This window comes from Sminthopsis crassicaudata, chromosome 4, assembly GCF_048593235.1.
Source record: "Sminthopsis crassicaudata isolate SCR6 chromosome 4, ASM4859323v1, whole genome shotgun sequence".
Classification (NCBI taxonomy): Eukaryota; Metazoa; Chordata; class Mammalia; order Dasyuromorphia; family Dasyuridae; genus Sminthopsis; species Sminthopsis crassicaudata.
The window spans coordinates 30,634,750-30,658,871 of NC_133620.1; the positions used below are offsets into that span (position 1 = coordinate 30,634,750).

General features: G+C 51.4%; 1 protein-coding gene across 4 annotated transcripts in view; it reads right to left on the reverse strand.

Moving 5' to 3' along the window:
- Window positions 1-360: 360 nt before the first annotated feature.
- The window catches only part of CFAP57 (cilia and flagella associated protein 57), a 46,185-nt gene continuing 22,423 nt past the window's right edge, over window positions 361-24,122 (reverse strand). The window contains exons 10-23 of one of the 4 annotated variants that reach the window (XM_074266202.1): window positions 21,096-21,308; window positions 16,139-16,312; window positions 15,333-15,494; window positions 14,111-14,266; window positions 13,017-13,110; window positions 9,296-9,486; window positions 8,798-8,971; window positions 7,844-8,002; window positions 7,420-7,563; window positions 2,793-2,909; window positions 2,033-2,167; window positions 1,809-1,952; window positions 1,360-1,492; window positions 361-733 (exon numbers count right to left, since the gene is read on the reverse strand). In XM_074266202.1, the coding sequence (XP_074122303.1) occupies window positions 528-733; window positions 1,360-1,492; window positions 1,809-1,952; window positions 2,033-2,167; window positions 2,793-2,909; window positions 7,420-7,563; window positions 7,844-8,002; window positions 8,798-8,971; window positions 9,296-9,486; window positions 13,017-13,110; window positions 14,111-14,266; window positions 15,333-15,494; window positions 16,139-16,312; window positions 21,096-21,308 (2,202 nt within the window). In that variant the 3' untranslated portion in view covers window positions 361-527. Of the gene's footprint in view, window positions 734-1,359; window positions 1,493-1,808; window positions 1,953-2,032; window positions 2,168-2,792; window positions 2,910-7,419; window positions 7,564-7,791; window positions 8,003-8,797; window positions 8,972-9,295; window positions 9,487-13,016; window positions 13,111-14,110; window positions 14,267-15,332; window positions 15,495-16,138; window positions 16,313-21,095; window positions 21,309-24,122 lie in introns of those variants that run through there. The other 3 variants (XR_012481896.1, XR_012481895.1, XM_074266203.1) reach the window with 3 other exon arrangements.

Below are 24,122 nucleotides of genomic sequence, written 5' to 3' on the forward strand. Positions count from 1 at the left end.
AGAGCACAGGCTGGGAATCTTGGATGGAGGGTCGAATGGTGGGGGCTGGGCTGGTTGAAGTGAATCCAGCAGGGGAAGAGAGAGAGCTCTGGGGCTCCACCGAAAAGCCCAGGAGGGCTGGAGCCTCATGGGTGCCCAGCCATGACTGAGGAGGCTGGCATTATTCACTTCCAGGGAACAAGAGGAAAAGTGTGGTCACTCTTTCCATTTGTCTCCTTTCCTTGCTTGCCTGAATTTGTCAGGAGGGGAAGTGGGGAAGGAGATGGTGCCCACCTCTGCAGGGAGCAAGGAGATGGGCAAGGTCCGAAGCCCCGCTCTGCCTCCCTCTGGCCCCTGGCCCAACAACTGAACGGTCAATGGTTGAAGGCAGACACTTCCTTTATTCTCCCCCTTGCCTTCTCCCCGGGGCTCAGGAAACAGGACCCGGCTTGAGCGGGTCTTCAGACCAGCCAGGGACAGAGAGGACAGAGGCCTCTTCCTCCAGGCCTCCAAGCGGCGATCTTGAATCTGCTTCCTGGTCAGGAGGCTCAGTTGCTCCCATTCTCAATACTCCGGTCACTCTCTAAGGAGGGGAGCCTCCCCGGGGGGTGAATCCCCGGAATTTGATCCTGCTCTTGGATATGATCCCGCAGGCGCCGGATCTCTAGCCGCTGCATCTCTATGATCCGCTCCGTTTCTTCTTCCTCATTCAGTCTCAAAATCCCAGCAGTGGAGGGCTTCTCCACACTGGGTGCTATGAGAGGCAAAAAGAAAGGAAAAGATCTGGCTCTGTAAGCCATGGGTCCTCCCACGTTCTTGGAAAAGGATTTGAGACAAGTCTGATAACCTCACACCTAGAAATGAGCCCACGGACCTAGAACAGGAAACCCTAAGGGCCAGAGGCCTGGAATATTAGACAAAGGAGTGAGGCTGGGGGAGGGGAGTCTAGAAATTAAACCCAGGAATGAGACTGGGGTAGGAGGTGATCTAGAACGTGAGACACAGTAATACAATTCATGGACATCAGGCAAAAGGGCCAGACCGGAAGATCCCAAAATCAGACGCAGGAATGAGACGGGCTGTGTGGGGAGTCTGGAGCCCAAGATGCAACAATAAAACTCAGACAGATGTGTGTGCACTTGTGTAGGCCATGTGTCCACGTGTACAGATGTGTGCCCATGTGTGCATGTGCACGTGTCTGTGTGTGTGCCCACAGGAGCCGGGCAGGGCCTCCAGCAGAGGAGGCACTCTCTCCATTTCCTGTCCAGCTTGGCCTCCTTCGTTCCTGGGGGATGCTGGCTTGGGGAGGGGGGGGGGGGGCGGGACTGCCGCCGGCTCGGGGCGCAGGCAGGGGGCGCTGCTGCTCAGTCAGCCCGGTACCTGGCTCGGAGACCTCCGAGTGCCGAAGCTTCTTGGTGAGCCTCAGAGCCGACTCGAGGTCGTGCACCTGGGCTCGCGTGATCTTCAACTCTCTTCGCAGCTCGTTTATCTCCTTGATCAAGCTCACGTTTTCCTGCAGAAAAAAGGGAGAGTGAGCGCGCGGTCCTGGCCTGGAGGACCGGAGGCATTCCCAAGGCAGAGGGTAACGGAACATCCGGCGGGCTTTTCCCTGGGCAGGAGAGGAGATGGGTGAGCCTGGGGGTAGGGGGGTCAGGGCGGCGTGGCCCAGGGGAAGCAACCGGCGGGACCTGCCCCCCATCTGTCTGCCCCGGTGGAGGGGGGCGGGCCGGCCTCCGAAGGCGGGTGCAGCCTCGGGGACTCAGGCTTCGGCCGGCCTCTGCTCGCTCCTGGAGGGGTCCCCAGCGCGCCGGGTCCGAGGGCGGGGCTACCTGCATGATGCGCACGTTGTCGGAGCGGTGCAGCTCATTCTCCTTGACCACCTTCTTCTTGAGCGTGGCCAGGTTCCTCTCCAGGTGCTCTCTCTGCCGGATGTACTCCTGCTGCAGGTCTGTGTCCACGCCCACGATCTCCACCTGTGGGGGCGGGAGGAGCAGGCCAGGTGGGCGGGGCTGGGCCGCGGGGCGCGGGGCAGGCGGGGAGGGCTCCCACTCACCATGTCTGCCTGCTGCACGTACTTGTCGAAGAGCGCACGGATCTTCTCCTTCAGCTGCCGCGGCTCCTGGATGAAGCCCACACAGTTGTGCAGGTCGATCTTAAACCGCTTCACCAGGGCCTCCATGTCCCGCTCCTGGAAGCAGAGCTCCTGCTTAGAAGTGAGCCAGGGCCAAGGGGCAGGGGCCAAGGGGCAGAGGCCAAGGGTCGTCAGCCAAGGGTGGTCCTGGGCTCCAGCCAGGGCTGAGGACCCCCTGCCCCTGCTGGCTTGGAGCCTGACACCGGGAGACCGCCACGACGCCAGCTGAGAGGCCGTTTCCCAGTCACAGTCGGTGCCTCCCTCAACAAGGCATTGGGGCAGGTCCTGAGAGGGAGACCCAGCAGCCCAGCCCCTGCTGCTGCCCTCCTCTTTGATCTTCAGGGACAGAGAAGCACTTGGTTGCCCCCTCCTCAGCAGAGCCCGTGGGTGGAGCCTCTGCCCTGCTGGCTCTGAGCCCGCCCTGCTCCCAAACAAACAGCCCCAGACTCTGTCAGACTCCACCCGTGGGTTTGAGGCTTGGCCCAGACCTTGATCCCTTCCCTCTCCCCCAGCTCCCCACACCTCCCTGCACCTGCCCACACCAGGACAGCTCTGCTGCTCGGGAAGGTTCTCTTGGACACTCACAGGGGTCTGGCCCACTGAGGCCAAGCGAAATGGCTTTTGTGGACAGCGAGAAGCCCATCCTTCAATCCGATGGCGCTCCCGGACTCAGCCGATTTACCTTCTGCCGCTCCCGGCGCATCTCCTGGTCCGTAGCTTTGAGCTTCTGCCACAGCTCCGTGATGTTCAATTCCAGTTGTGTGTTCTGCTTATGGAATCGCTCTAGCTCTGCCTCCATCTGCAGAGGAGAAAGGAAGGAGAAAGCCAGGTGCCCGTGTGGAACCCCACTGCCCTCAGATGTTCCTCCATTCCTTGTCCCCATTGGAACTAAGTGGTTACAAACAGTGCAAATGAGGAAACATTTATCAAGCGCCTACTGTGTGCTTGGCACTGTTCTAGCTATGAGAAATAAAAGTGAGTCCATACCCTCAAGCCTACATGAAGAATGCATATGTACTTAGGAAAACATATAGTTATTTCTGGGGGGTGGGCACTAGCAAGCAGGGTATCAGGAGGAATCATCCCAGGGGATTCAAGAAAAGGAAAGACGGGAGTACACCGCAGGCATCTGGGATAGCCTGAGCAAAGGCACGGTGATGGGAGATGGAGGGCTGCCATGTGGGTGAGAGATAGTAGCGGGCCAGTCTAGCTGAAGGATCGAATGTGTGAAGGGGAGTTTGTGCTTTAATCCAGAGCAAGAGGAGCTTCTTTTAGAAACAATTTCTTTTTAAAAAAAAGATTCTGAAAAACATAAAAAGATTCTGACCTGCTCCTTCCTCCTCCTTCCAATGTACATTTCTATCCAGAGGGCGGAATGCAGAGGGAGACTGTCTAAGGCAGGGGCTCCCCACTGCGCCTGGGCTGGCAGCACAGGAGCTGCTCTGCTTTCAGCCAGGGCTCATTTTCCTCTTCTTGGGAAGCCGGGTGCCTCCCAGGGTGCATCCCATTAATGCCAGACTTAGTGAGAACACTCAATATAGGCAGCCCTAACGCTGCCCAATCCAGAGCACCCCCTGCTTCCACCTCCCTGGTGTCTGAACATGCCATCTTGCCCACTGGCTGAACTACATGCTTTAGAAAGGCCCAAATGTGTTCTCAGTGCCCCGCTTTACTTTCCCAATCCCACTCACATTTGCCTTCATTTCAGGGCCCTTATTCTTAAACCCCTGTAATCCAATGGTACTGGGCTCCTGGCCATTGGTGCAGTCTAACACTCCATCTCCCATCTTTGGGCCTTTGGACTGGCCATGCCCCTACCTGAAATGCCCTCCCGCTTCCTCTCTGTGCCTCTCCTATCATCTACTTCTACTACTACTACTACTAGAGCCCTTCTCCCCCCTTACTTTCATTTATCGGTATAGATCCCATAGCTCCCGTTTGCATGTTGTTTTTCTGACTAGGTGAGCTCTGTGAGGGCAGGGACTGTTGTTTTTAACCTCAGTGCTTAGCACAGTGTCTGGTACACGATAGGTGCTTAATAAATGCTTGTTGAGGAATTTCCAAAGCTGTCCTGCTTGTGTATTTTTCTGAACTTTCTTCTCTCCCCAATAAAAACCAGAAAAAAAAATCCCTTATAACAAATTTGCATAGTCGAACCAAACACATTTGCAGGGAAGCCAAGTCCAAACAGGTCTGTCTCTTTCTGCCCTCTGCCCAGAGCTAAGTTCAATGCTTCATCACAGGTCCTGCGGAAATAGGGCTATTTGTTCATGATGTTCACCAGGTTCCTAAGTCTTCCCAAGTTGTTTTCTGGTGGTGTTATTTCAGTATACATCCTTCTCCTGGCTCTGCTCCCTCCACCTGGGGTGGAGGGGGGGCATAGGAAAGAATCCCTCAGGAGCTCCCTGGCCAAAGAACCAGGATTAGAAAAAAAGAATCGTCTGGTTGGACACTGTGGCTATAGCCTCCTCAAGCATCCAAGGGGCTTTGAGAAGACAGGTTACATTTGTTCTTCATGACCCCAGGAGACTAGAGCAGCAGGAGTCAGGGAGGCACAATCTGCACCGAGATCTGGAGAAGCTTCAGAGGAGTGCCAGCTTGCCGTGGTTGTGGAGGAGGATAGACTGGGCCTGGACAAGGCCTTCAAAGGCAGGCTGGATGAGCTCTGGGACAGCTGGAGAGAACCTTCCCCTTCGGGACAGGGGAACAAGGACAAGGACCTTGGCACTCCAAGTAACAGGACAGGTTCCCAAGCTAAGAAGGGCTACAGTGAATAAGCCTGGCTCAGCTGCTCTGGATCAATCCAAGACCCCTGGCCCAGCTTAAGACTTACTGGATGCCAAAAGAATTGGCCCATTATAGACTAAGCTATGGGAGAGATTGTATAAATGGAAGAGGAATCACAAGATCTGTTTGGGTTTTTTTAAAAAGGAAAATACTAATCATAGATTTGCAAAGCACTTTATACATCCTATTTCATCAGTCCTGGAGATTGGTGCTCCTATTGTCTCCATTTTGCAGATAGGGAACCTGAGGCTGGGGTGGCAACTTGCTTGAGTCACACAGCTACTAAGTGTCTAAGGCAGAATTTGAACTAGGTCCTTCTTGACTGCAAGTCCAGTCAATACCAGAATCTGTAAGCTCTAAGACAGTGAACTTGACTTTGATTCTTTCTTCAAAACATTCTAGAACACTTCCCTGAAGGGCCGGTTGGCTGAGCACCCAGAAAGGGCTGATTACTGAAGGCCGGCTGCCTTCGGCCTCATTTCTCATTCTGAGGGCAGTGCCAGGCCAGCAGATGAGGACGATGCTGGAGGTATGGCCAGCACAAAGCTGTGGGTCACAGTGGAGCAGACACTGATGCACTGAGCCGGATGGAGAGCAGGTGGGCCGTGGAGGCTCCAGGACTCGGCTGCCCTGGGCTGCTCTTTATCACTGGCTCACTGAGGCCCAGGTGGCCCCCTCTTCACAGTCCTCAGGGCAGGAAACCACAGGAATAACTGGGCCCAAGCCAATGATGTGAAGGATAAGCTGGGAATGATCAGGAGGAAGGGGGCACAGGCTGGTGGCAGGGCCCGGCCCAATCTAAGACAAAATGGGACAGGAAAAAATGCATCTTGCGTTTGGTTATGGCTGCAGCCCTCTGCACTCTGTCCTGGTCATGGCTCCTCCAGAGTCCAAGCGGCAGCCGGGAGCATCTGGGAACAGAAGACCGGAGTTCAAGTCTAGCTTCAGATGTTTAGAATCTAGGTGATCTTAGGCCAGACACTTCCCTTGTCGGCCTCTGCTTCCTCATCTGTAAGATCCTTGCTGGGAAGATGATGAGACTAGTGCATGCCCCCAGGGCTGCTGGGAGGATCAAATGCAGTCCTATCTGTGAGATGCTCAGCCATCCTTAGAAAGTAGGATCCATGCAACCACAAGGACTGTCACTTAGAAAGTAGGATCCATGCAACCACAAGGACTGTCACTCATGCAACAAACACAAGGACTTGTTCTGTTTGGCCCCAGGACAGAACCAGGACCAGGGGAATAGAACTCCAGGGCCAGGGGAGCAGGAGGAGGGGCTGCCTCAGAAGGGCCCAGCTCGCCTCCCTTGGAAGTCTACAAGCCTAGAATGGCAGGGATGGCTCTCGGGCAGCACATGTAGGACTCTGGCCCTTCCCAGAGGGTCCTCTTACATTCCTGGCCTCCAGAAGGGGCTTGCAGCAGGGGAAAACACCACCATGCTGCTTCCAGAGCATTCCGGCAAGCCCGGAGTCCTGGGCTTGGCCAGGGCGGCTTATGTTTGTGTCCGTGCCTGGGATCTGGACAGAGCCGGGGGCTCTCGCGACTGTACCCAAACAGGGTGGGCTGGCTCCCAAAGGATCTCCAGAGGTTCAAGCCTTGGGCTGGACCTCAGGAAGTGGCAAATCCAGAGTTTTATAGAGTAAGAACTAAAGTCCCGAGAGTAAAACATTAGCTCCCCAAATGCAGGATGGGGGAAGCCTGGTGTCTTGAGAAAGATCTAAGGGTCTGAGTGGCCTGCAAGCTCAGAGGACCACTCTGGGAACGTGCTGGCCTCTTGAACCTTGTCTTCAGTCTGAAGAGAGTGCAGAGAGGGCTCCCAGCCGCCCCGCAGAAGAGAAGGGCCCCTGGAGTATGTGGGGCCCTGCTGGGCTGTCTTGGGAGATGGAGCTGGTCCTCCTTGAAGACTTCTTCACTGCTTCTTCTCCTCAGAGGCCAGAGTCTGGGCCAGGGAATGTGTGGCTATGTCCAAGGTCACTCAGGCCATGGGTGTGTGGGAGTGGGAATGCTGGGGCCTCCAGACAGGGTCTGGAACAGTCACGTGGCCACCACTGGGGCTGAAAACCTTTCCTGAAACAGACTTGTTGTACAGAGCAGCCCAGTGGTTCTGGGGGCTGTGTGGAGAGGAGGGAGGCATGTCCCGCGTGGCCCCTCAGACGGGACCCCCAGTCACTGCTTCGGCTCGAGAACCTCTCCAGGCCCTTCCTACAAAGGCTCTGGATGTCCAGGGTTCAAATCTGGAACAAAGCCCCTTCTCCCAGACTCTGTCTGGCCACCAATGGGCCCCGAGGCTGTACCTGAAGGAAATCCCGGGGTCCCTCCAGCCAAAGTGCCCAGGTTCTCCCCAGGATCTGGGGGCTGAGGGCAGGGATGGGGGCAGAGCTCCTCCCTGCCCCCCCCCTCTGTTTTCCCAGCGTCTGCCTGCCTACAGCTGGCCCAGGCAGAGGGAGGGGGTAGAGAAGGAAGTGGGGAGGGACTTCTGAGGGGGCTGGACGGCTGACGAGGGGGGTGGGGCTGCCCACCTCCTGGATCTGCTCCTTCATGGCTTTGATCTCGTTCTCCCGAGGCTCGATCTGCTTCTTCAGTTCCTTAATCTTGTAGTCCAGCACAAACTTGAATTTCTCCAGCTCCTGGTTCTTTTTCTTCAGGTCATAGATTCTCCTCTCCTAAGAAAAGGCAAAGGGGTCACAGGGCCACACTTCAGGATTTGGGGAGAGAGCAACCCCCTCCCTATGCTGGCTGGGGCCCATGAAACCCTGTGGACTTGGACACCGAGGGGAGGGGCCCTGAGCCGGGCAGGCGGTGTGGACACCGAGGGGAGCCGCCCTGCAGGACGCCATGGTCACAATGACTGGTCCCTGCGCCCCATGGGATCAGAGGCAGCTCCCACTCACCCCCCTTTGCCAGGCTGTGTCTGGGGCCATGTCCTGGGGGTCAGCCTGTCACCTTGTCCTGGATGGTCTCGTCTCTCTCCTGGATCTCCCGCTTGAGGCCTTGGATATCCTTCTCCAGAGCCTTGATGACCCCTTGGAGTTTCGCCTGCTCGCCCTTCAGGGCCTCGATGTCCGTGTTCCGCTCCTCGATCTCCTTCTGCAGGCTGCTGAACTGGAACCCGCCCCCAGCGGACGGTGGGTGACCCACGCCCCTTGGCGTCCCGCAGCCAGCCTCCCCGTGCCTCCCTCAGAGGGACGGTCCCAGGGCCTCGGGAGAACTCTGACCGGAGCACGAGGGAGGAAGAGGAGGGGCGGGTCCTCAGAGGAGCTGACCGCCCGGGAGGCTGGCCATGGCGGGCCAGCGCAGCCACGCTCATTACCAGCTGTGGAGCAGCTCCACCCCGGAGGCCCAGGGACTGCGGCCTGCCTCACTGGAGGACAAGTCCCACTGCTGGGTCCTCATGGCACCGATGGATCCGTCCGTCAGGCCGGCCCCGGGCGGGTGGCCGATCTAGACGCGGGCAGCCACCTTCCAGGAGGAGCGGGAGGGGGCCGGGCCAGACCACCTCGAGGCCCCGGACTTTGGCGCTGGGCCCCGGCTTTCAGGAGGGGGAAGGGCAAAGCAAAAGGCCTGGAAATCCAGACCAAAGGAGGCGGGGGAGGGTGAGGAGAGCTGGGCAGGGAGCGCGAGGGCTGTGTGCGCGTGCATGTGTGTATGCGTGCCGCCCGATCCGCTCGCCCGAGCAGAACCTCGGGGTGGGGGAAATTTAAGTTTGCCTTTGCTTGGTGCTTCCTCGCACAGACCCCCGGGTCGTGAATCAACGTTTGTAGAAGGAGCGGGTGGGAAACCCTTCGGGGTCCTCCCAGGGGCGGGGACAGAGGGGGCGGCCGTCCTCTCCCGGCCCGGGCCGGGCAGCTCCCCTCCCCCCGCCGCCCTCTCCCCCCTCCCCCCGCAGGGGGCCCTCACCTTCTTGCGCATGATGCCCGTTTCTCCTTTGAGGCGTAAGTTGGCCTCCTTCTCCTCTCGGAGTCTCTTCTCGTACTTGGTTTTGATATCCTGGATCTCTCGGTCTTCATCTTCCTCGATCTGCTTCTTGGTCTCTTCAAACTCTCGCATTTGCTGTCGGGCGTCATCTTGGGCCTGGCTCGGGACGGCGGGGGAGGGCGCAGGGGTCAGCCCCCTGGCCCGGCTCCCTCCGCGTGCGCCTCGAGACGGGCTAAGGGCCCCCTCCCTCCGCGTGCGCCTCGAGACGGGCTAAGGGCCGGGGAGGGGGGGAGGGGGGCTTGGGTTGTGGGGGCGTGCTACCAGAGATGCTGTGGAACGGGGGCTCGGGCCTCTGCTCCCTAAGGCGCTCCCGAGTTCTTCAGGTTCATGGAGACCTGACAGAAAGCCTACTGGGCTCATGTGAAGGGGAGAGGAGGCCACCAGGATTCCCCTCCCCCGCCCCCGCCAGCCCCAGGGCACCTCTTCCAGCAGGCTGGCTTTCTCGTGGAGCTTGGCCTCGTAGTACTCGGTGAGCTCCTCCAGGGCCTGGCTCTTGGTCTCCTCGTTGTCGCGGAGCTGCTTCTCATATTCCTCCTGCATCCGCTGGGACTTGAGCTGCAGCTCCTGGTACTTCTCATACTCCAGCAGCAGCTTCTGATTGTTACAACACTCTAGGAAGCGGGAGGGGAGCCTCTGAGAACTGAGGTTCTGGGGGCCTGGGGCCTCCTCCCAAGGGGGAGCCCGAGAGCGAGGCGGGGGCTGCAGCACTGCTGCCGTGGGCAAAGCACTGTGCTCCACGCAGAAACAAGGGCGGGCTTACCCCCCCCCCCCAAGGCCCGTAGGGACAGAGCAGAACGGACAAGGAGAAAGGCTGGAGAGCAACCCAGGACCCACCTATAGCCTTTAGCTGGAGATGCGGGAGGAGCCAGAGATTGGAAATAAGTGGGGACCTAGAATTCCAGGCTTGGGGAATGTCTGGAAGAGGGTCATGAAGTGGACCCTCGGGGAGAGGAAGAGGAAGAAGGCTCGGCAAGACCCTGGGAGCTTTTGAAAAAAATGAATCTTTGTGATAGTCTACCTCTTCGATCTGTGGAGAAGGAAGGAATTTATGGCCAAAGAACTAGAGAACATTATGAAATTTTGATTAGATTAAATTCTATTAAAAACCTTTTGCACAAACAAAACCAATGCAGCCAAGATGAATAGAGAAGCAGAAAATTGGATGTTAAAAAATTATATCCAAGGGTTCTGATCAAGTCCTTATTTCTAAAATATATAGAGAATGGGATGCAAATTTATAAGAATACCAGCCATTCTTTCATTAATAAATGGTTAAAGGATATGAACAATTTTCAGACAAAGAAATTAAAGCCATTTCTAGTAATATGAAAAAATGCTCTGAATCACTATTAGAGAAATGCAAATTAAGACAACTTTGAAGTACCACTTCAAATCTCTCAGGTTGGTTAAGATAAAGAAAAAGATATGATAAATGTTGGAGGGGATGTGGGAAACTGGGACACTTAAAATATTACTGGTGGAGTTGTGAACTGATCCAGCCATTCTGGAGAGCAATTTGGAACTATGCCCAAAGAACCATCAAACTGTGCTTCCCCTTTGATCCAGCAGCGTCTCTACTGGGCTTATATCCCAAAGAGAGATTAAAGGAGGGAAAGGAACCTGCATGTGCCAAAATGTGTGTGGCAGCCCTCTTTGTAGTGGCCAGAAACCGGAAACTATGTGGATGCCCATCAGTTGGAGAATGGCTGAATAAACTGTGGTATATGAATATTATGGAATATCATTGTTCTGTAAGAAATGATCAGCAGGAAGATTTCAGAAAAGCCTGAAGAGACTGACATGAACTAATTCTAAGTGAAGTGAGCAGAACCACAAGAACACTGTACACAGCAGCAAAAAGATTACGTGATGATCAAGTCTGATGGACATCTTTTCATCAGTGTGGTCAATTCCAATGACTTTGATGGAGAGAGTCAGAAAGAGGAAAGTAGAGACTGAATGGGGATCATCTTTTCTATTGTTTGCTTGCTTTTCTTTCTTTCTCATTTTTTTCCTCTTTGACTTGATTTTTTTTATGAAGCAAGATATGTATGGATAAATTAAATGTTGGTAATTGTTGTCTAGGAGAGGGGGAAAGAAGGGAGAAAATTTGGAACACAAGGCTTTTCAGGGGTGAATGTTAACTATCTTTGCATTTATTTTGAAGATAAAAAGTTATTAAAAAAGAAAAGCAAATAAAATAAAACGAATCTTTGTTTCTTAGATGCAGCTGGATCTGGGTCAGTGCCTCAGGCACCATGCAAATGTATGGAGAGGCAAGAGAACAGAGTGAGAGAAGGCTGGCAGCCCCATGAGGACAGACGGCCTCCCGAGAGACCTCCTGGCTTGGACTTGTCCATGCATCTCACACAAGGGAGTGGAGTTGAGTTCATGTAACACCATCTGGCCAGTGAATGGGAGGATGTGGCAGTTCCGAGTCTCCTTTCAAAGTCACTGTGCTGTCCTTGCTGATAGGAACCTAGGATCTGTCACCAAATCTGATGAGTAAGGTCCATGGCACTGGTTCCCTTCATAGCTGCCCATCCCAAGCAAGGCAAGAGCTGATAAGGGCCCTGACTCCAGCACCAGGTACAAACACGTTGGACACCTGCCTAGCAATGGAGTGCCCCCAAGGAGGACAGCAGGAACATCTCTATGGTGTCTTGCAAATGGAATCCAAAAAGCTTGCAAAGGAAGGATGGAGAAGTAACAACACTGAATACGTCACCAAACTGGGTCTTCCTGCACCAGCGGAAGAAGAGGGAGGGGAGCTGAGACACCTCAAAGGTCACAGGAGCTGGAATCCTACAAAGGCCAGCAGTCAGGAAGTCACAACCTCAGATCCGTGCTCAGAAATGCCCAAAATTGGGGACCCAGGTCCCCAATGCAGGGAGGCAAGATAGATCTCACAGGTGTCTCTAAGACTCAATGAGACAAAACGGAAATCGCTTTGTATTTAGCTTTCCATCCCCAGCATTAGCACAGCCCTCAACACATAGTGTTTAATGCTTGCTGAACTGATCAAGGCCTCTGGACATTTCAAAGAAACAAGGGACTGAGATGGAGTTAGTCAGCAAGCATTTATGAAGCACCTCCTGTATATGTACTCACTGGGCTAAGGCCTGAGGAAACATGGAGAGGAAAAAGCAGGGGCTGTCCTCAAGGAGACAACAGAAACCTAAGCTGGTGTGACAGGTAGGACTGGGGCTGGCGGGGCCCTCAGCTGACCTGACCAGAACTGAAGGACTCCCTCCCACCCCAGGGTCACCCAGGGTAACAGCCAGGGGAACTGCCTTGTTTGAGAGTCCCCCCTTCCACTCCCCACCTGCTAAAGGGAGGCAACTGTCTGATCCCCCAGCCACATTTCCCATGTCAGCATCAGCTGTATACACACTGCCCTTCCAAGTCCAAAGTCTCTAAGAAATAAAGCACGAGGCTCATGTTTGGCTGTGGCCCCCTGTGGGGGAGCCAAGTTGTCAAGTTCTAATCCTGCTCCCAGCCTGAACTTCAGGGGATTTGTGGAAAGAAGCAGAGAGTCTTTCAGAGCTGAAGGTGAAGGGCACCAGAGGCTGCCAGGGATGGCTGCCAGGGGATGAGCTGGCACAGGGGACTCAAGGACGCCTGGGCTGGGGGGAGAGCCTGATGGGCACCTCTGTGCAGGGGCAGCCCCAAGAGACTCACAGGGACCCATGCTCTCCCTCCCCCAGAGGCAAGGGAGGAAAGGGGACTCCTCTCTGGGCAAGTTTTAGTGTCTGCCCTCTCTGCTCACTTCCACTTCTAAACTGTTAGCCCCTGGAGGCATCTGAATGATGAGGGGTGTGTGGGTGTGAGAGAGACATACACAGAGAGAAAGAGACAGACAGAAAGACAGGGAGACAGAGAGAGAGTGGCAAGGAGATGGGGAAGCAATGAGACCCAGACCCGAACTGACTGACAGCTGAGCGTAGGGGCCAGAGTTCCAGAGGAGGCTGCTAGGAGCAAGATGGCGAGGGGGTGAATCTGTGAGCCTAGGCTGTGGGGAGGGGGTGGTGAGAGGAAGGGGAGTCGAGGCTGCTGGGGCCCCTCCCCACAAAGCCCAGGTAACCCTCTGTCCCAGCGCAGGGGGAGCCCTCCTCATGTCCCCAAGGCGCCGTCCCCTCACCAATGTCCTGTAATTCCCGGCTCTGCTTCTCCAAGAGATCCTCTACATAGTTATTGTGGGAGGCCTCCTGTTTCTCCTTCTCTGTTCTCAGAACCTGAAACCCAAGCAAAGTTTTGGGATTTCCTTCCTGTTTTTACCTATTTCTCTGGAACTTCCCCCAATCACCGAAGGCCAGAATTTGGAGGTCAATTTCTCTTGAAGACCATCCAGCCTTTCCTGGGGACACTGCCTAGGACAATCATGGAGAGAGGGCTCTCCCGGCTCTGGGGTAGTAACAGGGCTCACTTTTCTAGAGCACACTGGTCTAGCAAGCCTGCGATGTGGGTACCATTATTATTGTTGTTTTAATTCTTTTTTTCTTTTCTTTTCTCAATTGCATGCAACAAAATTTTAAACACTTTTAAAATTTTTGAGTCCCATCTGCTCTCTTTCTCCCTCCTGCTCCCCCCAAACTCTGGGAGGACAAGCAATTTAATATAGATTATACATGTGAAGCCACGCAAAATATATTTCTATATTAGTCATGTTGCAAAATAAAACAGATCAAAAAACTGTAACCAAACCAAATCCCCAAACTACAAAAACCTAGCAAGAAAATGAAGAAAGTACAAAGAGTCTGCTTGGATTTGCATTCGGACTGCATCAGTTCTTTCACTGGAGGTGAGAATAACCAAGTCATTGCCAGCTGTTCATCACACCCAAGGTACCATAGTACACCCATCTGCAATGATCTTCTGGTTCTGCTCACTTTACTCTGCATCAGCTCATGTAAGTCTTTATGGGTTTTTCTGAGAGCATCCTGATCATCATTTATTGTAACAGAATAATACTCTGTGTCTGGGCTACTCCAAGGTGCTGCTCCCAAGAGCTTGGCCCCCAACCCTCCCTCTCCCTTTCCGTGGTATACAGTACGTGATTAATAAGTGCCCAGCCTGCTCCAGAGTTAGTGTATAGGGGCTCTCGATGCCCTCATGTTCTCCAGCCCTTCCTCCATTCCCACCCTTATTCCATCTCATCTGGCTCAAGGACTGAAGCCTTCCCTGCCCAGGGAGGCTGGATGGTGGCCACCACAACTGCCCCAAGCGCAGACAGACCTGGTTCTTTGTCTTCAGGGACTCCATCTCCTGGATGAACTTGTCCGTCAGCTCCTTGATCTTCTCTGTGTAATTCATGTCCTTCAGCCGGAGTTGGTACTCATTCTCCATCTTGAGCTCTTCCACTCGAGTCTTCAGCTCCAGCATGATCTGGGCCTGTGGAGGGAGAGCGCAGCCTTGGGCCGGACCTGAGGATTGCCCCGTATGTGGGGGTAGCCCCTCCCTGAGGGGAGGGCCCCGTCTTGTGTCAGGAGTCTCCCCCCAGCACCAGGGCACCCAACACTGTGGCTATGCTGAAGACCTGGAGTGGCTGGCGAGCCCTCTGGGCAAGGGCCCTGCGGACCTACTTCCCTCCTCCTTCTCCCCTACACCTGACTTATCTGAAGCTGCTTTCCAGTCCCTCTCAGAGCCAGCGAGGCCCTGGTACCCGGCAGGTGCTCGGCAGGGGCAGTACGGCCCTGAAAGCCCAGAACCTCGTACTCTGTACATATGTAGGCCTCTGTGACCAGGTGTGGAAGGGAGCCAGAGCAGAGGGCCGCCCTAGTCAGATGGGACTTTTCAGAGATTCCCGCCCATTTCCCACATTTTGCCGCAAGTTTCTGGTTCACTGACAGGGACACGGTGCCTTTGTCCCAGCTCCAGCCCAGCCCCCACAGGGTGGCCCCTGCTATGTCACAGACCCCTGGCTGCCCAGGCGGGGGACAAGCCTCTTGGTCCAAGGGAATCTCTCCGGGCTTGCTTGCCTCAAAGCGGCCCATTCTCTTTATTTAATGCCCCTGACCTTTTCCTATGAGGGGCTTCCTTAATTTTCACTTCTCTCTGGGCCTGAGGATCTTGGAACTTTCAGAAGAGGCACTCAGGCTCTTCCAAGACACATACTCACTATATGTGAATATGTGTATATATGGCTGACTGTGTGTGTGTGTGTGTGTGTGTGTGTGTACAAATAGATGTCACTTTCATAAATCTAAACAAACAGTGAACTTGCTCGGATTTGTGGGGTTGGGGTAAATGTCCAACAACCACTGAGCTACGGGCTCTCCCAAGCCAGCCAATCTGGCTCCCGGATGCCCGTCTGTGTGGGGGGGCCGGCGCCCACAGAACGGGCTGTGTTGGCTCTATGCCCCCCAATGTGGAGACCCTCCCGTGCCTTCCTGCAGTGGGATGGGGCAGGAATCGGCCAGGAGCGAGCACCATGGACAGGCTCAGTCCCAGCCCTCACCTTCTCTTCCATGTCTGTCTTGGTGACCAGCACCTCCTCAGCAAAGCCCACTTCCCGCTCCCTCTTGACACCCCGGCCATCCTTGTCAAAGACTTTCCAGGTGATGAGGCAGCCATCATCAGCGCTTGTCAGCAGGAACTGGTCATCAAATGTAATGGTCATCTACAGAAGGAAGGAGTGGGAATGAAGGGGCCAAGAGGATCAGGGCTACAGTGGGGCCCCAGTCAGAGGCCCAGTCCGTGCCTCTGGTGGCTTCTGAACAAAGCTGTTCCCCACTATGGGGCCTTCCTGACTGGCTGTCCAGTAGCTTCATCTAGGCTGAGATGCTCTAAGGACAGGGGAGGGGGCAGGACCAGCAGCACCACTGCCAGAGGGAGATGGCTCCTGGCCCACGGCTGCCCAGGCCATTGGCCCAGTGCCATGAAAGGCTGTGCCCCGTCTCCTGGCTGTGCTCTTTGGGAGTGCTGACTCTGCCCTGCCTTCCCATCCAGCCATCTCCAGGCCCCCTGGCAAAGGCAGGGCTTCCCCAGGAGGGAGTCTCTGTTGCCGGGGAGAGGGTGCCAGCCCGTTGGGGTGCCTTGAACACCCAGGAGTCACTCCCTGAGATCTCAGAGCCTGTGGAATGACCAGCTGTCCAATGGTGGCCAGAAGAGAAGATTTCCATGGAGCCTTGGAAGCCTCTCAACTTCATTACCTGTTTGTCACTACCTGGAGCCTTTTTTCATGGGGAGTTGGCCAAGGAGGGATAGGGGCAGAAGATGCCTAGAAGAATGGAGGAACAGGGAGGGAAGGAGGGCTCTTCTCACCTTGGTGACAGGCCCAGCATGTGCCTGGTACTCGTTGAACTCTTTGTTCACGGGCAGGGGGTACTTCATGGATCGGACGGTGCCCATTGAGGTACCCACAAACACCATGCGCCCGGAGTGGGAGATGACCAGAGACGTGTAGACAACATCAAAGGCAGATATTTCTCGAAGCACCTGGGACACGGAGAGCTCTGCTCAGGGGCTGAGCCCGAACCTCTCATGCACACCAGAGCCGGGCCCTCGCCTCCCTTTGCTGATGGAGGGCTGGTCAGCGAGGAGCGGTCAGCATGGGACAGCCAAGTCTGGAGGGTACCTGCCAGCTTGCTGAAGCTTGGTTCCCTCCTCCCAACTCCAGCCCTCTGTATGCCGTAGGTATGTGATAAATGCTTGCTCTGGAGCGCAGCAGAGGAAGGAGGAACAAGAGAACAAACAGCAACTCTACTGTCCTCCCCCACTGCAGATGGCTCCTCAACCTCCCTTGTCAGGGGGCCTAACTGGGGGGGGGACCCCTAGCCCATCCTGAGCCCTCTTTTCTATTCTCTGTATCTCTCACTTGGTGACTTCATCAGCTTCCATGGATTAAATCTCCACCTTATCTAAGCAGATGAATTTCAAATCCATCCATCTGTATCTATCAGGCCCTCACCTCTCCTGAGCCCCAGTCCTGAGCCAGAACCTGGGTAGAACGTCCCCCAGAATGGCCCTCGTCATCTTCCCCCCAAGCCTTCCTGCCTCACCAGTGACTCTGGAGAGCGCCGCCACTGGCAGTCTGATTTCTCCTGGACTCCCTACAAATGCCCTTGGAAGCCTGCCCGCCCTTGAGCCCACCCCAACTTCATACAAGCTGTGGCCCTGTCTCTGGCTGCTTCCGCCCAGAACCTCCTCTGCTCTCCAGCTGCACCCCTGCCTTCCAGCCCATGTCCTGAGCTTGGGAGCTTCCTTTCTCTTCAGCCTTGCACTCTTTCCAAGGTTTGTTCTGAGGTGCCGTGCTCTCTCTTAGAGGGGAAGGTCCCCAAAGGCAGGTAGTGATCTTCTGCTCATATTCTACACCAGGCTGAGGGAAACTGACAGGCTTCACACCCATAAGGGAATCACAAGGGTGTCTGCCCCACAAACGTGAAGACTTTCCCCAGGGGAATGGTGGATGAGAACAGTTCGTGCCAGCAGGCATCTGAGCAGTGTGGCCAGCCCCCTGGCATCCGGCTCTCTGCAGTAGGTTTCAGTGTTTGGCAGTTCGGCTTGAGAAAGGATTTCAGGGTGCAAGATCTGAGCTTTCCAGGTGATCTTCAGAACCTTCCTAAGGCACCTCCAATGGAAGGGATGCCATTCTGGCACAGCGCTGGTAGACTGCACACAACAATGAGATCAGTGCCACAGCTCTGGAGACCCTCAGGTTGGTCATCAGCCTAATACCTTTTTTCTCACCCACTTTCCTTTGGAGTGAGCTCTGGCACTGTATGTGAACCTCATCATCTATGTGAACGAATCCAGAAAGCAGATTGCCAAGGTACGTGAACTTAGCCACGGCATTCACAATTTCTCCATTTGCTGGAACTGATGGTTTCACAGATGGCATGGTGCCAGTTAGTGGAGAACCTCCCTCTGGTTTCTTGTTAACTGTCAAGCCAAAATGAGCCCAAGCAGCAGAGATCAATCCACACTTTCTTGCATCTCGTCCCCAAAGGTTGAACTGAGTGTACCACCATCTACAAACAAAGTTGCACACCGGCTCTCCTTCCACTTCAGTCTTGGCTTGCAGTCTTTTCAAGTTAGATAATTTACTGTCTGCAGATTTCATTCTAATGCTGTTTTTTGTCCTCATTGAAGGCATCTCACAACACTGAAGAAAACCACGTGCTAAAAAGTATGGGAGCAAGAACACAGCCTCATGTCAGTCTGCTGGTAACTGGGAAAACACGAGAGCATCATCCATCATACAGGATTCAGGCGAGCATGTTCTCGTGAAATTGGCATATGATGCAATTCTGACCCCATTTTTGCCATGATTGTTCATTATGACCCTCGCAAGTGACAGGAGTAAAGGCCTTGGTTGGATTGACAAACATTGTATACAGATTTTTGTTTTGTTCCTGACATTTTGCCTGAACATGCTGACTGTTCCTCAGTCCTTCCTGAAACTACACTGGCTTTCAGGTAGATGACCATCTTTTAAAAATTTTTTTTATTTAAAGCTTTTTATTTTCAATATGCATGGATAATTTTTCAACATTAACCCTTGCAAAACCTTGTGTTCCAAAACTTCCCCTCCTTCCCCCCACCTCCTCTCCTAGATGGCAAGTAATCCAATATGTTAAATATGTTAAAATATGTTAAATCCAATATATGTACACATATTTATACAATTATCATGCTGCACAAGAAAAATCAGATCAAAAAAGAAAAAAATGAGAAAGAAAATAAAATGCAAGCAAACAACAACAAAAAGAATGAAACTGCTACATTGTGAACCACTCTCAGTTCTCACAGTCCTTTCTCTGGGTGCAGATTGGAACTGGTTTCAATCATCTTTTTGTTGAAGAGCCATGTCCACCAGAACTGATCACCATATAGTATTGTTGTTGAAGTGTATAATGATCTCCTCGTTCTGCTCATTTCACTCAGCATCAGTTCATGTAAGTCTCTCCAAACCTCTCTGAAATCATCCTGCTGGTCATTTCTTACAGAACAATAATATTCCATCACATTCATATACCACAATTTACCCAATCATTCTCTAATGGATGGGCATTGATTCATTTTGCAGTTTCTGGCCACTACAAAAAGGAATGCCATAAACATTTCTCACATGTGGATCCCTTTCCTTCCTTTAAGATCTCTTTGGGATACAAGCCCAGTAGAAACACAGCTGGGTCAAAGAGTATGCACAGTTTGATAACTTTTTGAGCATAGTTTCAAACTACTCTCCAGAATGGTTGGATCTGTTCACAACTCCACCAACAATGTATCAGTGTCCCAGTTTTCCCACATTCGGATGACCATCTTTCAAGTGAAGGTTCAGTTGATTAAAGAAGATTCAAGCAAGAATCTTGCTAGCAGTGACACAGATCACCTTCTTGTGACTGTCAAGGCCACCTATTTCCTTTTCCTTCATATAGTCAGACAATGGAGGCATCCTTGAACTCCTGGGGGATAACCTCCGGATAACCTCCATATAAGCTGGAAGATTTCTATCAGCTTGTACATAAGCAATTATTGCACAGTAAAATAACAATAAAACGGTAGAAGTGATACCTTTTGATTTGAGGATAAATTGCATTTAAGTGAGAGTTGTGTGAACTTTTCAGCTTCACTCTCTCTCCCAGTCACTGGAGTCCCGTGGCAGGACAAAAATCAGTACAGAGCACTGGTTCTGGATGTAGCGGATAACCTTGGAGACTCTGACCCAATTCCAGGAGCTCTAGGAGGCCTGTTTCTGCCACCTTCAAGTTCCACTGAGACAAAATGTTCTCGTTTGCCCCTTCCTCTAGTCTTCACATGCTTGAGGCTGAACCTCCCTAACTGTCAGGTAGGCCCAAGGCTCGTTAGTTACCTCTAGCCTAATTTAGTCCATACACTGACATGGTTTTTTTGGGATATGGCTGCTCTTCATGCTACAGTTTCTGAGCCGTGGATGAGCAGGGCTAAAAAGAGCTTGGCAGCCCTCACACCAGAGAGCCTAGTGCTCCCTGAATACCCCATACACCTTATGATGGAAATAGAAGGCAGTTAGCCAACTGACTGGCTTGGGGATGGCTGCCCATGCTCCTGGTTATCCTTAAGTAAAAAGATGGAATTAGTCAAGTCAAGAAAAGCTCTGAAAATAGAAAGATGGAATCAGTCAAGTGAAGGATCAGTTCTAAAAAAAGCAGCAGCCAGTTTTTGAGAAAGAATGGCTGCTCACCCTTTGGGCCAGGGCCAGAAATGGGACTTTTCTTCTTTATATCATCAAAAGTGCTGTCTTTCAGGTGAACTCACTGCTCAGTAGGATGGTACAATACAGAAATGTTGGGCTGGAGTTGGGAAAACCCTGAGTCCAAATCTCACGTCAAACACTTATTTGTAGCATGACTTTGGGAAAGTCATTAAACCTTTGTTTGCCTCAACTATAAAATGGGGAGAATAATAACAGCATCTATCTCTCTGACAACCACTCTCTGAGTGGTTGTAAGGATCAAGTGAGATGACATCTGGAAAGCACTTAGCACAGTGCCTGTCACATAGTAGGTACTTAGCAAATATTTATTCTCTTCTCCTCACCCCAAGAGGAGGAGGGCAATTAAGGCACAGAGAGCTTGCCCTGGTAAGCAAGAACTAAGCTGTGGAGAATAATTGCGTCAGGGATCCCAACTGAATGACCAGCCCTGCACAGACACTGCACTCAGGACATTATTGTGTTGAAGACAGTATTAAAGAAACGAAAGGACATTGTATTCCTACTATCAGAGGTATTAGTGTCCTGGGTCCTGCGTATTTCTTACATATGTATCTCTCTAGCCTTATATTCCATATGTGTTTAAATTCTTCTAATTGATGCTGTGTGGGGAGGATTTATGGAGAGAATGATTTGTTTCTATTTTTTCATGCCATGCTATTTCAGTAAATATCTTTGCTTTGAGCCAACTGTGCCATCTAGCCAATTATTAAAGATAAACACATTGGTGTGGGCTCACGAGTAATATTTTTAGGAGTATAACCCACAGAATAACTTGAACCTTCAAGCAGTTGCCCTTCTGGAGTCCCAGCCTGCAAGTATGAGCTGGGAGAATATAGCTCAAGAGAGTGGGCTGTAATGAATGGGCTTGATCTGGGATGCCCTACATACTTACAGGAGGAACCCAATGAAGTTTTCCAATCTGGAATTTTCATTCCCGATACCAGCTAGTCAATCATGAATGTCTGGTATCTTGCTCCTTGGGGTCTACCCCAGCCCTTCTCCCAGTTTCATGATCTTGCTCACCGAAGAATCTGCAATCTCTTTGAGAGTTTGGTCAGTTCCAACAGCAAAAATGATTTTAGAGTCAGGAGAGATGGTCACACAGTTGTAGCTGCAGGATTTGATCACGCACTCAGTCTCCCTCTTTCCCAAAGAGAGGTTCCACTCATACACAGCACCATCTGTGCCGCAGGAGATCAGCTTGCTGTCATCCAAATTCCATGTGATTGACTTGATCTGGAAGAGTAAAGATTAGCCCTGGTAAGGTGCTGTAGGCCTGGAAAATCCAGTTTACGTAGCATTTTTTAAGCTTTTATGTGCAAGGAACTAGGGGATATATAAAGAAATGAGAACCTCTTTGGAACATTCAATCCAGACACAATAAGGATATACAAATTTAACTGATAAAAACTAATCGCTGTGAGGAAAAATACCAAGAGCCTAAAAGCTGCCTTAGTTAGCAAATGCTTGATTAGTTTCCCACGTGTAGACATAAGGCAATGCCAATTTAGTAGGGCACCTCCTCTGTCAAATCATACAGACAAGGATGATGGATGGAAGAGGTGTTCTCATCAGAAAAAAGCAGTGAGGAAAACAGAAGAAAAATGACTAAGATCCCTAAGAGAAAGTCATACCTGGGACATCTGTAGATGAAAACAGAAGTAAACAATGGACAGAAATAGTTCTGTAATATGGCATCTTGTGTCTCGGGGTGGGGGGGGGGAGGCAGAGAAATCACAGTTGGAGGCCTGTTTATGGATGTGTCTGTAGCAAAGTCTGGAAAAGTAATAAAGGGGAACCAAGATGGGATCTAGGTCAAGTTAAGGAGTACTGGGGGACAGTATCACTTTCTGGCAACATGCATGGGGCAAGAGTCCCAGTTACTCACCGCATGGGTACCAAGCACTGATTTATGTGGGAACAAGGGTTACTTTCCCCTTCCCTTTAAGGCCCCATGATCTTTAAAATCAGATTTGGGGTTTTGGCCTGTTTTATTTATTCATTTCAGTTCTCTGGGCTGGAGATCTTGAGCCATGGTGAACATGGAGTCAGAGTGGTAACTGGATGCTGCTAGTGCAGCAGGGAAGGCATGAGAAGCAGGCTACGGGGAAGTGAATCCAAGGGGTTTTGGACTCAGAACTTGTGGGGCCATGCTATGTAGGTAATGAGATAAACTATGAACCACATTGAGTCTCCAGAGACTGGGGAAATCATCAAGGGGATTGTGCCTCCCAAATACTGGGGGAGGGCTGAAGTAACTATTCCTTTGTAAAAGTTGATCTGACTGGCAAGTGGTAGAATGCAAGTAGGGTATAGGGGACTCCCAAAATTGGGTAGACACATCTGATGGAAGTGGATATCTTCAACATAAAGAAGATCCAACTCACTTCCAGTTGATCAATGATGGACAGAAATAACTACACCCAGAGAAGGAACACTGGGAAGTGAATGTAAATAGTTAGCACTGCTGTCTATCTACCCAGGTTACTTATACCTTCGGAATCTAATACTTAATGTGCAACAAGAAAATGGTATTTACACACATATATTGTATCTAGGTTATATTGTAACATATGTAAAATGTATGGGATTGCCTGTCATCTAGGGGAGGGAGTAAAGGGAGGGGGGGGATAATTTGGAAAAATGAATACAAGGGATAATATTATTTTAAAAATTACTCATGCATATGTACTGTGGAAAAAAATTCTAAAAAAAAAAAAATTGGGTGGACACAACTAGTGGAGGTTTGAGCTACTGGCAGAAACTAGATAGCCCCAGTCGCCTTCAGTATGCATATTGGAAAATTCTGGCTTTTAAGCAGTGAAAGCTGAGGTAATCACTGTTACATTTAAAGCAAATTTTTTAATTGTAAAGGTGGGATAGGTTTATTCAACCTCACTCCACTTAAAGTGATGATACCCAATCAATCAATCATAGATCTCAACAAAGCCTAAAAACTCCTTTAAAGTTATTTGATGAAGTGAAATGATGCTAGATAGGTGATCTGTTCCAAATGGAAGAGGGGTTTTCTTTGGCTTTCTACATCTCATATAAAAGTATCAAGATGGCTGGAATTGAAGCATTCCAGCAAGTCAGAAAAGGAGGAATGTTCAGCAAAGCTCTGAGGAAGAACTGCCTGAGATGGGAAGGGGGGAAGTAAGAAAGGCTTCAGCTTCCCCTATCACCTTTATTGGGAAGAAAACTGGCAAGTTCTGAAGGCATTTCTGTATTCATGTTCATTGTTTCTTCCATTACATTCATGTTCATCGTTTCTTCTATTATACGAACGACTAGTTTGACCATTCTTCAACGATGAATATATTTGGTTTCCAGGTCCTTGATAATCACAGAAAGTGCTGCTATAAACATTTACTCTTCATTAGAGTCATTTTCATCAGGTTTCAGTACTGTCCCTCAAGGACAGCAGCAACTGGTGGTAGTGTCTACACTGAGGGCCAATTATTGACCAGATACAAGTTCATCATGCTTAATGGAGCTTCTTAAGTACTCTATAAAAGGGAAAAAAGGATTTCTAGCAATCAGAAGCTGAGATTTATCCCTTTACCATGTGGACTAAGTGTGAGCCCTATTTCCCATGGATTTTGCACATATTTGTGGCAGGGAATGTCAGACTTTGGAATGGTATATTTGGTATTTTACTGTACTACCTTTATTATTTTTTGCAAGGCAATTGGGATTAAGTGACTTGCCCAGGGTCGCACAACTAGTAAATGTTAAGTATCTGAGGTCACATTTGAACTCAGGTCCTCTTGACTCCAAGACTAGTACTCTATCACTGCTCCATTTAGCTGCCTGATAATATGGGAAGGAAACACTGAAGTGGGTCCTAGAGTCAATGAAATTAGAGACTCACTTCCAACTCCAAGGAACCCATAAAACCCTGAAAGTCATCATTACCAATTCAACCCCCAACTGCCTACATGTGATCTTGCTCTGGGTCCTGAGCTCAGACTGTGATAACAGTATAAAGATCTATAGGGTTTATATGGATCACAGAAAAAAGAGAGAAAGAAAAAATGAGTAAAACTA